The 12109-nt window shown below is 35.9% G+C and overlaps 1 protein-coding gene across 2 annotated transcripts in view; it reads left to right on the top strand.

Moving 5' to 3' along the window:
• The window catches only part of PPP4R3A (protein phosphatase 4 regulatory subunit 3A), a 43077-nt gene that overhangs the window by 25251 nt on the left and 5717 nt on the right, over positions 1-12109 (top strand). For both annotated transcript variants that reach the window (XM_005241915.4, XM_055802399.1), the window contains exons 5-12: positions 4470-4547; positions 4648-4764; positions 5249-5365; positions 6082-6213; positions 6316-6418; positions 7695-7853; positions 9043-9212; positions 11067-11209. In XM_005241915.4, coding sequence (XP_005241972.1) covers positions 4470-4547; positions 4648-4764; positions 5249-5365; positions 6082-6213; positions 6316-6418; positions 7695-7853; positions 9043-9212; positions 11067-11209 — 1019 coding nt within the window. The remainder of the gene's footprint in view (positions 1-4469; positions 4548-4647; positions 4765-5248; positions 5366-6081; positions 6214-6315; positions 6419-7694; positions 7854-9042; positions 9213-11066; positions 11210-12109) is intronic.

Raw genomic sequence — 12109 nt, 5'->3', positions numbered from 1 at the left:
TATCTGTATATTTTACTGTATTTATATATAACAATGGGCTGGTTTTAATTTTGAAAGTGGTTTTACGGATGGTTACTTATAAACAGAAGAACCCCATGGATGTAAATGTAATTATTGGTAGTTGTTTTAGAGGAAGAATTTTGTCAGTGCATGTTGGTAGGTTTGCCCAAACATATTAGGACTGGAACATCTGCCAGCCTGCTGTTTTTCAGTAGTTGGCTCAGGAATAACCCTGGAGATTACTTTCAGCAGAATTTACCTTGCAATAAAGTACAAAAGGATGTCACCTTCTGGGTGAAATGACTTAGTGAAAGAAGTTTGCAAGTGGTGCATGCTAATAATTTCTGACATGAACTTCTTCATTGTAGCAAATTATTTTCAATGTGTACAGAAACTGCAGATGTGATTAGGTGGATCCTGCTGGTGTTTCAGCATGTTGTCTCAGGTGGAAATAGCTTATTGATAGCTCATGAAGGCATGTGTGGGAAGGCAGTCTGAGATAAAAGGGACTGAAACATTTTAAACTCTAAAATCTTCCAGTGTGGTATCAGGAAGGAATGTTCTGTTTGATGGTAACGTTTTATGAAACTCACTTTCTGGGCTGAAATATTATTTCTGCCTATAATGAATATGGAGGTAGAAAATAGCATGGAAGATATCCTCTTTTTCCAGGTTAGGTGTCACTGAGTTTCTTGGATTTTTTTGAGAAAGGGATGTTTTTCGTCATTTTTCTGTAATCGCACACATGAAGTATTGGATAACTGAAAGTTAATTTAAGAGAGGCCTGCTTTTGAAAATGCTTTAAGTGCCTTTTGGGAGGAGGAGAACTGCATTGAAAGTTGAATCAGAAATTTGAATGGTGTCTTTTTTTGGATCCTACTTTGTCTGTGGGTTTTCTTGTTTTTAAAGTTATAAATGATTGAGCAAGTAGATGACCCGGCTCAATTTTATCTCATGAACTTTGAAGCGTATTAAATCATAGGAGCATCTGCTTAGATGCTGCAAAAGCATAATGGAATATACTTAGTGTTTGATATATGCATAGTTTAAGTATTGCACATTTAATGTGAAGTACTTAATGGGAAAATAGCTAGCTTCTGCAATTACCCTGTAAACTGTCGTTTGCAGTTTCAGTTTCTTGGAAAACAGTTGTGACGTTCACAGCCTCTTATGATACATCCAAATGGGTTTTGATACTTCTCTGCATGAGGAGGCCAGATACTGCAAAGAATTAGGCGTTTGGGCCGTGTTCATTTCACAGATATTTTTGGGGGGATTTCTGCAAGTTGGGAAAAAGAAAACAATTGAGCTTGTGTAAATCTAGCATTTGGTGTTGGTGCTTTGTGACTTCTAAAAGATGTGAACTCTGCTCTCAGACTGCATTTCCATAGATTCTGGTAGTGTTGCTCAGGAATGTTGTCTTTAGGTACGCTGCCCTTGTCAGTAATTTTACAGCTTGAGAGAGAATGTCTTGTATTTAGAATGTTCACTGCAATGACAATTTCTCTATAAATGTCAGAGAATTGGGGGTTTTCCCATCAGTAACAGCCTCTCTACCTTTCATTAAGTATCTGGAATGAGGTAACTCCTAAAAGCATTTCGGGGCTAAGGTGTAACTGCAAAGGTAGTAAGAGGTTGGTTTTGTTTTCTTGGAATAATTGCCTACATATTTTTATTATTAAATTATTAATAATTTACTACATTTTATCCATGTAAGGGGAGGGGGGATGCTTCGAATCACTCAGATCTATCTTAATTCATCTGATTTTTAAATAGACTGTAGTAGTTCTGAAGTCTAGAGATTTCAGATAATCCTATTAATTTAAGAATGCAATGGATTTAGTAGAGTTTGGGAGAGGAGGTGGTGTGGGAAATGATTCAATGTTATATTTAATACAGAAGTGTAAAATACTGTGTTATAGTATGTATGTGGAAGGATGAAAAATGGTTACATACCGAACTTCTGCAGATTCTTCCTGAAATGTCAGCGTTGATGTCTTTCATCACTTCCCAATGTTAGGAAGTCTCCTCTACAAATCCAAAACACATGCAAGCCCAGTAACAGGGTGAGTGGGTTGGCCTCCTCTGTGGATAGCCATATCTTGACCCAGGCAGGGATGTGGCAAGATCTGGTCAGAGCGCTGAGCTGGGATCCTGCCCACGCCTTCTCCTGCCCAGCGAGGCCCTGCCTGTCGTGCTCTGAGCCGTGTAGTGCTGCAGGTGCAGCTTCCCTGGCTGCCTCGGTCACCGGGGCTCTGCAGTGGGTCATAAACAAGACCCATGTATCACCAGCAGCAGTGTAGGGGCTCCTGTCTTTCCACATTTTGACTTGAAAAAAATAATTTGATGCTTTGGGTAGTATTTGCACCTTTTTTTTACACGGAAGCACACTTAATCATGGCTCTGACATATTGAAATACTGAAATTTGCATTCTTTTTTTGCAGTGATCATTCTGAGATATTCTGTGGTACTGACTTGCACTTACTGTCAGGTATTATGAAGGAGGTGAAAAGTTAATTTCACACTTATAGTGGAAATAGAGGTTATGCTTTCCAGTTGGTGATAAGCATGGATCTTGTCAATAGTTTTGACAGATAAGATTAGTTTTACATCTTGATCAAAATAGCAAACAGATAAATGGAAGCAAACTACTTAGCCTTTTCTTAAATGCACTGCTAATGATGGAGAATAACTTGATGTTCTTCAAAAGAACTGGTTTTTTTGTTTCATTTTTTCCATTTTGTGTTGGTTTTTTAATTTTACTGAACAACTATGTCAGTATCTCTACTGTGTGTTAGTTATGTTACCTGTGAATGTCTAATGAATTAAACAACAGAAACTTACCAAGCCATATAGCAGCTGGACAGCAGGTAGTCAGGTCACCCTTGTATGCATCACAGCTTAAGTTACGTTTCTTGAAATCAAAGACCTTAATAGTTGTTTTGAACATGTTTGACAGTTGAAATGTTGAAGTCAAACTTTACATTTCCAGCTCGCTGTCGTCTGGAGCAAATTTCAGGAAACTTCAAATGAGGCCTCACCTCTTATTTTTCTTTTGATTTTGAAGCAGTCACAGAAATACCACTGAAATTGTGTCCAGAAATCATTCTTTTTCATCATCACTGTTAGGTCAGGTTAGAAGCACAGCGCATTAAACAAGAGGAAACATGGGGCGTAACCTAAATACAGGGTTTTCCTCACAGTGTGGTGTGTTGAAATGCCTTGTAGGGTAGTAGGTCATGCCAGCCTATCTGGGGTCGATTTGTGCTGTGCAGCGCCATGTAGAGAGCGTGGATTGCGTTGTGACAGTCCTGTAGCTGCCTTAGCGTGGTGTGCTGTTGGAACTGAGGTACTCAGGTTCTCAGCAAGGCTGCAGGGTGAGCCTGGATGAGATACCTAGATAATACGCAGTTGTAAAAAAGTTCATGTGGATGTATCTGAAGTACTTTCACGGTTCTGCTTTATGCTGCGTAAACATAAGCAAGGCAACTTTGTTTTCTAGCACTATGGTTTTGGGATGGAGGGATGTTGCACATGGTGTACTGACTTCACAAGGAAGAACACTGGCAGCTTAGAAAAAACCTGTTCATATCTGATGTACAGGTATCCTTTTCAAGCAGGTGCTGTCTTACTACTGTATAATATTGGGGAAAGGATGGGGAAGGTTTTATTTCTGGTTTAATCTTCTGGTTGTTAGAACTGTGAAGGTTATGGGAAGCTGAGTATTGCTGCTGCTTTCAGGCTAAACACGTTCGTAATGCCTTGGCTGTGTAGTTTTGCTAAGGTACAGCAGCATGAAAAATAGCAGCATGGTTTTTGATTGCTGCCAGCCAGAATGCTCAATAAATGCTGTATGTAATAGGATCAAAATAGTTATTTTGATTTGATTTCTAGAATTCACCTTTCACAACATTGGGGGGAAAGAATCTACAACGTTCTTACTGTTAGGCAGCTCTCCCTTCATGGTATCCGTGCTTTAGTTCTGCTGCAAGGATCTCGTAACATTTCAAAGATATATGTGTGTGTAGGGCTGAGACCATGTTTATAAATGTATGTAATGTGTATATATATATAAATAAATATTTCTAAATATATGTAAACAGTTGAAGCAAAGTATTGTAGTGTGGTTTAGGGGGATGGGCACGTTACAAGGAGGAGGGAAGTTAAAGAAAAAGTCATAGACAAAATGATGAGAATGCCAGTAGAACTAGAAAAAGGACAACCGAAAGGCAATGCAAGATATGTAGGAACGGAGAGTTAAGTGTTGGGGGGTGGAGTGGTGCTGAACATAATGAAAGCTCAAAAACAAGATTCATATTAATTTGTTTGAAAATTGAATGATTAATTACAGTACACAAGCATATGTTCTCTTAATTGCAGGAGGCATGGTTTAGAAGAACTTTATATTATACTTAGCTGCCTTTTTGATTTTGTCAAATAAACAAATGGTATTGTTTTGCCTTTGTAGGAAGATGAAAAATTTCTGACAGACTTGTTTGCACAACTAACAGATGAAGCCACAGATGAGGAGAAAAGACAGGAATTGGTAAGACTGTAAAATATACATGAAAGGGACAGTTGCTACAAAGTGATACATGCATCTTTTTTTTTCAGTTACTAACTAGTATATTATTACTGGTTTTCAGGTAAATTTTCTGAAAGAGTTTTGTGCATTCTCTCAAACACTGCAACCTCAAAACAGAGATGCATTTTTCAAAACCTTGTCTAATATGGGCATACTGCCAGCACTAGAAGTCATATTGGTAAGTCAGTTCAAATTTATTTGTGAACAATTATCTCCAGAGAGGTTTTTTTAAAAAAGTAAGTATGCCAAACCTCAGTCACATGGTTTTCTGAAGGGTTTGCTTTGTCTTAGCTTAGCTTGAGATTCAGAACATTTTAAACATTTTTGTAAAACTTGAAAAGTAGTTAAAATATGACATTGGTAAGTGCCTTGGCACTTTTATATTTTTGTTTTCTCATCTGCTTTCCTATCTTCACATGCTGCTTGGTGTACACTTAAGTAAAAAAATAGGGAACTAGATCAAAGGGCAGGGAAACCATAACATTTATTTTGCCCCACAGTTGTCAAATGTACAAAGAGGTTAGAGTCAATTATGTTTTAGAATACAGTTTAGTAATAGGTATGACTTGTAAGTAGGAATTAAAAGATACTTACTTTCTTTTCTTCATTCAGTTTAAGCCTTTATTTTGAGGAAACATAAAGGGTTTCATTTGACTTTTCAGGGTATGGATGATGCACAAGTACGAAGTGCAGCCACTGATATATTCTCATATTTGGTTGAATACAACCCATCCATGGTACGAGAGTTTGTCATGCAGGAAGCACAGCAGAATGATGATGTAAGTAGAGGGTCCTCAGAAATGTGTGTATTTTTTTTTTTAAATTACTGGGTTATATTTACAACTGTATGAGTGACATGAGTCCTCATTCTGAAGAAGTATGGAATGTAGTCATGATGGTTACAGGGTACTGAACTACTGTGGTTTTAGAAGTTCTGTTAGTCAGGGGACATGAGTGTTTGCCCATTTACATATTCTTGTTCTATTGAGTATAAAATAAAGCAGCTTAGCATAAATTACCATTTTGGTAAACATCAGCTGTCATACAAGCAAAAAAAAATGTTTTTTAATTGTGGCTTCCTTTAAATGCAAAGTATAAATTTCAGTCTTGATCTTAGCATGTACACGTGTTTTTAATTTACTTGTAAGAAACCTGTGTTCATTTTAATGTCGTGCACATTGAAAGTGGAATCATGGTCCTAAGTGTTCAAGACTAAAGGCTAAATTAGATTGTTAATTTCAGAACGTGTTTTAGCTGCTTGCCTTTTTACTGTGGAATAACTTAACCAGAATGTGTTGCTGGGCTGTAAAGTTAATTTGTTTCTGTTAAGTTTAGGGTTGGTGGTGTAGTTTACATTGTACAAAATTTTGATAAAGCACCATCTCTGACCAGGTGGGGTCACCCTTTCAGAAGGTAATTTCTGAATTCTGAAGACTGGGGGCAAGGGAGTAGCATTAGAATTGACTTTTTTTTTTTTCTTTTTCCCTCCTGTTAGGATATATTACTCATTAACCTCATTATAGAACACATGATTTGTGACACAGATCCAGAACTTGGAGGGGCAGTGCTACTCATGGGTTTACTTCGTACTTTAGTTGACCCAGAAAATATGCTTGCCACTGCCAATGTAAGTAAATGCCTTCAAACAAAACTACATTTGGTGTTTTTAGAGTATTTGATGATATGTATTACATATAGTTTGTTGGTTGTTTTTTTTTTCATTCTTTAGAAAACAGAAAAGACAGAGTTCTTGGGTTTCTTCTACAAACATTGTATGCATGTTCTCACAGCCCCTTTATTGGCCAATACTACGGAGGACAAGCCTAGTAAAGGTAATGGCACGCTGGCTTTTGGGCACATCAAGGTGGTTGAATGTCAGTGTTTAAAATAGAATAACAAGGAATGTTTTTTGTTTTAAGGAGAACCTGAGACTGTGATACATAGTTCAGAGTAAAATGTTGATTCATGTTTTAGTCATTTAAATAATTTATAAGTAAAATCAGCAGACACCTGCTTTAAGAACTGAACAGCATTTCCTGGAGATTTTGCTTCAGCAAAAATTAAAGTATTTGTATAGTTTTTAGTAACTCAACGGGACTGTTCATTGACACAGAATTGTAAATATGCGTAAGAGTTTTTTAAGGTCAGGAATTACTAGAGGGGATGCAAAAGTGCCCCTGATAAGGTGTGTATCACAATACTGTGCTGAATTTGAGGGTATTGGTTCTACATCAGACTAAGAACACAGAGATCTGTGATGATAACTGTTCTTGCTGGCTACTAGCAGCAACACTGTTTGTTTATTAATAGTATAACACATCTAAAATGGAGGTAAAATGAGAGATGTAAATGAGACATAAATGTCCTCTCAACTTTTTAATTTATCGTATAGTTTTCCAAGGGATTACTTAAATTAATCTGTTCTATTTCAGCTGGCTCCCGGATAGATTGGGAGTGAGATTTTTTACCATTTAAAATACTTGTGTTCTTTAGCGGTAGACAACCTGGCAATATTTTTAAAAAGGTAACACTACATTTAAAAAAAAGAATAAATCTAACGTTTATTTATTATTTGTCTACTTAAAAGCGGGGTTTGTGTTGTTTTGTATATGTTGTTATGATTATGTCCTAGAAGTATTAAAAGAGCCCGAGATTTCTTGCATAGTACTTTTGTTAAAAGGCATAATAGATCACATTTTTAGTACAGACTGAAGTCAAGGCACTGCATATAGGGCAATACTTTGATACAGACATGTGGACATCCTAATGAGATTTGGTTAAATAAGCCTCGCTGCTCCTGCTGGTGTGAAGTTCTATGTTCTCTGAACCTTCAAACACTGATTTAAGACAGACAAAATGTAATTGTTTCTATAGTTTAAGAGGATTTCCTGCCATGTCTATATAAATAGAAAATACTCAGTCTATAATACGTTTGTTCAATTTCTATTTTGAAGACTAAACATACCCTGCAGCATGTTCCCTAAGCTATCTGTGGGAATATACAAGAACTTGGAAATGTTTACAAGACTGCAGTTGAGTATTAGAAGTTTGCTTCTGGAGGCAGTATCCTAGATATGTTTAATTATTTTGGTTTTGGTTTTATTACAGATGATTTTCAGACAGCCCAACTCTTGGCATTAATACTGGAATTGTTAACTTTCTGTGTAGAGCATCATACTTACCACATAAAGAACTACATCATTAACAAAGATATCCTGCGAAGGGTACTTGTTCTCATGGCCTCGAAGCACGCTTTCTTGGCATTGTGTAAGTTTGAAAGCTAAAGAATAAACTAGTATTTTGTGAATGTGGAGTGTTGCATCTCTTCGTTCTGCTGGAAGAAATCTTGTGTTTTGCATACCAATTTATATGTTCGTCAGCTAGTATTAGTAAATAAGTTTACATTTATAGATGTCTTTTTTTCTAAAAAGCAGAAGGATTTTTGTTAATCTCAATGTAGAGGTGAATTGAAAAGATGGTATCTCAGTACTCAGTATCCTAAGAGAACCATTGTAAGTTTTGATATTTTTTAGTAGACATTATCAAAGGTATTTAATTAGAGATACAGTTATCTGATTGCATTAAAACACACAGAAGCTCATTGTGCTGCTCTTCAAACTCTAGTAGTTCTTGACCATGCTCTGCACAGTAATAACAAAGCAGTGTGACTTAATTTTGGAGGCAAGGAAGAGATTTTTTCCATTATTCTGTTGTGCACATAGAGTAAAACAAAGTCTGAAGTTGACTGAGCAGTGCCATGCAATAAGATGGAACTTTTAAATTTGTAACTGATTCACCTGAGGTTGGGTTTAGAAAACTTGAATAATCTTTTTTCATGTGCATCTAGCTGCAAACCAAAATGTGCTGCCTTGTAGTGAGATGACCTTCTGCTTTCTCTTTATGCGTGGACATTCATGTACTTGCGTATGCTTTCGGGAAAAGCTTTAAACTGGATGTATATTAACTCTTTGGTTTACTACATGTGTGAAGAAAATGTAATTTACAGATTTTAAAATGAGATAGTTTTCATCCTAATCAAACAGGGCTTCATTGAATGTAATCAAACTTACATTTGAATAATAGGAATGATAAGCAAATTTCCCAGTTCTACTAGGAAAATATTTTCCCTTTATCATAAGTAATTTAAAAAATGAAGATACACCTTTATGTTAGTAGTAATATAGTTAAACAGTAGTATATTATTTCTTCAGTGAACAGAGGTGGTTTCACTTGTACAAATATATGGAGAATTTCTTTATGATAAAATAGATAAGTAATCTTCAGCAGTATAGTCAAGACTGTTGAGAAGCATAGAATTAGCTGAAAGTATTGTCTGGTTCTAATAATGTAATGCTGTATAAAAACTGAGGTTGCAGATTGCCCCGAGTAATTTCTGGATTTTTTTTGGTCTAAATTTAAAAATTTTAAAATTCTTATGGCAATATTTCTGTTTCAGGTGCCCTTCGTTTCAAGAGAAAGATAATTGGGCTAAAGGATGAATTCTACAACCGTTATATAATGAAAAGTTTTTTGTTTGAACCTGTGGTCAAAGCATTTCTAAATAATGGTTCCCGTTATAATCTCATGAACTCTGCCATAATAGAGATGTTTGAATTTATCAGAGTGGTGAGTGCTGTTACGTACTGAAGATACTTGTTGGATTGGTTAATCTTGGTAGTTCAAGATGACTTTTCTTTTTACTTGTTACCCTAAATTATGCTGTCATAATGGGACCATGTGATACTGTATATAAATGAACTTTCTTTTATATCAATGTTACATATTTGTACATGTTCTTTCTTACATTCAAGCAGTACCATAACTTGAAAATTAAATTCAGTCAAGAGTGCATTCACAGTAACAAGATTTGCAAAGGCAGTGCTAAGCAACTTTCATCATGCAGATTGGATGATACTGTTATGACAGGAATGTGATTTGAAGCTATTGCTATAAACCCATCAAATTTAGCTGTGCTTTGTGATGTCAGTTAACAGAATATGGAAATATACAGAAGAGATACCAGGGTTTTTGTGTATACTAAAGGAGTGATAGAAAGTTTCTTCCATGGGGAGTCTCTCGAAGTGCTCATGCCAGTTTGGCTGTCTGCACAGTACTGTTTCCTCACTGCTGTTTGCATCCAGATTCTGACAAGATTCTGCACAGACCATAAATGTTGTAAGTGGGGCCAAGCTAGGGTGCAGACAGTTGTGGAGGGTTAAGTAGGTGAGAAAAAAAGGAGGTTTTGTCACCTTTTGCTGTCTTCCATGCTGATGACCTCTTTCCTCTTTAAGCTGGGACTCAAGGTGATTTAAGACTGAGATGACCTAATCATCATGGAAGAGTTGATGTAAAAATGGTTTTGAAGCCATGAAAAAAGTTAATCCATATAGGTGATGGCACTGACTTCTGTGCTGTGGTCTTTCAGTACTCCGTGAGACTGGGTGCTGATTCTACAGTTTATGCTATGGGGAAATAAATGATCTTCTATTTTGTTATCCTCTCTTTGACATAGATACCCAGGTTGCATTTCAAGAACACTTCTTGGTATCTCCCAATATTTTTTGTCAACTTTTTTTATCTAGGTTTGTTTTTAAAGAGAGAAAATGTATAAGAAGTGTGGTTTTGTTGTTGCTGATGTATTTACCTTTCATAAGAGGTGACCTTTGAGCATGTAGCCAAAAAAGAAAATAATCAGTGTATTAAGATTTATGTTGCTTTGTTTGTCCTTATTAGATGATAATTCAGGTGTTCATTCTGCAGTGTATTCCCGGGGCTGTGCGGTGCTAAGAAAGCCAGACAGTGCACAGGAGCAGTTTTCCTGCTGCAGTGTGCAGAGCTGTGCTGCTCTCAGCTGCCTAGGGTGGCTTTGGGCAGCCACAGCGCTAAACTGAAATAGCAGAACAGCTGGGAGGCTTTTGTAAAGGACCTTGACCAGCACTGTGCGGCAACAAAGGAAAAACTTGATGTTTGTTTCTAATGAAAAATGTCTTCCTTGTTCTCATCCTAAACGAATGCATTGAATAATTATTTTTGTATAAGTAATTTATTTGCAGCAAGGAAAGAAACAATATGAATGTGAAGTCTGTATCTCATAGACATATTTTTTGATCGAGTGATTACAACAGACACCAGTTAATCTATCAGTGTAAAAATATTTACAAGTTTCATTGGGAAAGACCTGTTAGATTTGGTTTTGGTATAATTTTCTATCGGGGTTTTAGAATCCGTGTTCAGGAGAGGATACTGCTAGAAATTTGCTGCTGTTATGCCTGTTTTGCTAATCAAATATTTGAAGCTCTAGGTTTTTAACTACACTTGTATGTGTAATATTCATTTTAGCATAAGTAAATTAATAGGGTGCTTCCTATGGAATGTTAATAAAAAATCCCTCATTTGAGTTATTTTCTATTAAATAAATTCATTTCAATTAAAATAATCATAGCATAAAACAATTTGCTTTATGTTTGTTCATTCCTGTAGGAAGATATAAAATCGTTAACGGCTCACGTGATTGAAAATTATTGGAAGGCACTGGAAGATGTAGATTATGTGCAGACATTCAAGGGACTGAAACTACGATTTGAACAACAAAGGGAAAGACAAGATAATCCAAAACTTGACAGGTAAAATGCACTAAATGCTCTTACTAGTATATTAGTGCTTTACTAGTTTAGACTCCTGCTTGCATCTTAAGCACTGTTGAATTTACCTGTTTAAAAGTGTGATTTTCAGATGTGTCGCTTCAAACTCTTGATCAGCTTTCAGCTAGCATTAGTTGCTGGACCCCCAGTAATAATGCTAAGTTGTTATATCCTAAACTTATGAACACTATTTTGATGAGGCTGGAAGCCTGTCAAGTGAAGTTCATTTGCCCAAATAGCAGATTCCCACTGTTTCTTTTAAAGGATTATTCAGTTGTGAATTTCCATTCTGTGGATTTTTCCTTCAAAAATTCACATCAGATTTCCTTTTATTTTAATTAGTTTGGAGAGTAGTTATTTAGATAAGCTCTACCAAAATGATTGAAAAATAGAATATACTAAGAAATTTTCAGAGAATGCTTTTTTGTCACTGTTAATTTGCTGATGGAGTAAAAAATAATTTGATGTAACACTTGAATCACTCCTCCTGTTTGCCAGAACAGAAGTTCCCTTCCTTAGTACGCAGTTACCTAAGGTTAAAAGGTTAGGGTGTATAAAAATAGGAAGTTTAGGACTTTTTACTCCATTTATTTTTGTCAAATGTTATTACTACAAATGTGTAGTTTCATTAAAAGAAAACGTACTGCTTGTGTGAATAAATGAGTTACTCTTTAAGAATTGTTAGCAAGACCTGTTCTTGTTCGGTTGTCCCAAGTTTGTGTGAAAACAGTTTAAGAAATTAATCCTAAATAGTCATACTAGGACATCCTTAAATTTCAGACTTTTAAGCTATTTTATTTTCTGCCACAAGATTTCTTAACCAATATTTAAATTTCGGACTGGTACAATTAAAATGAGAGTGTAATCATAGATTTGTTTTTA

Source organism: Falco peregrinus, chromosome 1, assembly GCF_023634155.1.
Source record: "Falco peregrinus isolate bFalPer1 chromosome 1, bFalPer1.pri, whole genome shotgun sequence".
Taxonomy (NCBI): Eukaryota; Metazoa; Chordata; class Aves; order Falconiformes; family Falconidae; genus Falco; species Falco peregrinus.
The sequence above is the reverse complement of the archived record's forward strand: the minus strand, read 5'-3'. Positions and strand labels throughout refer to the sequence as shown.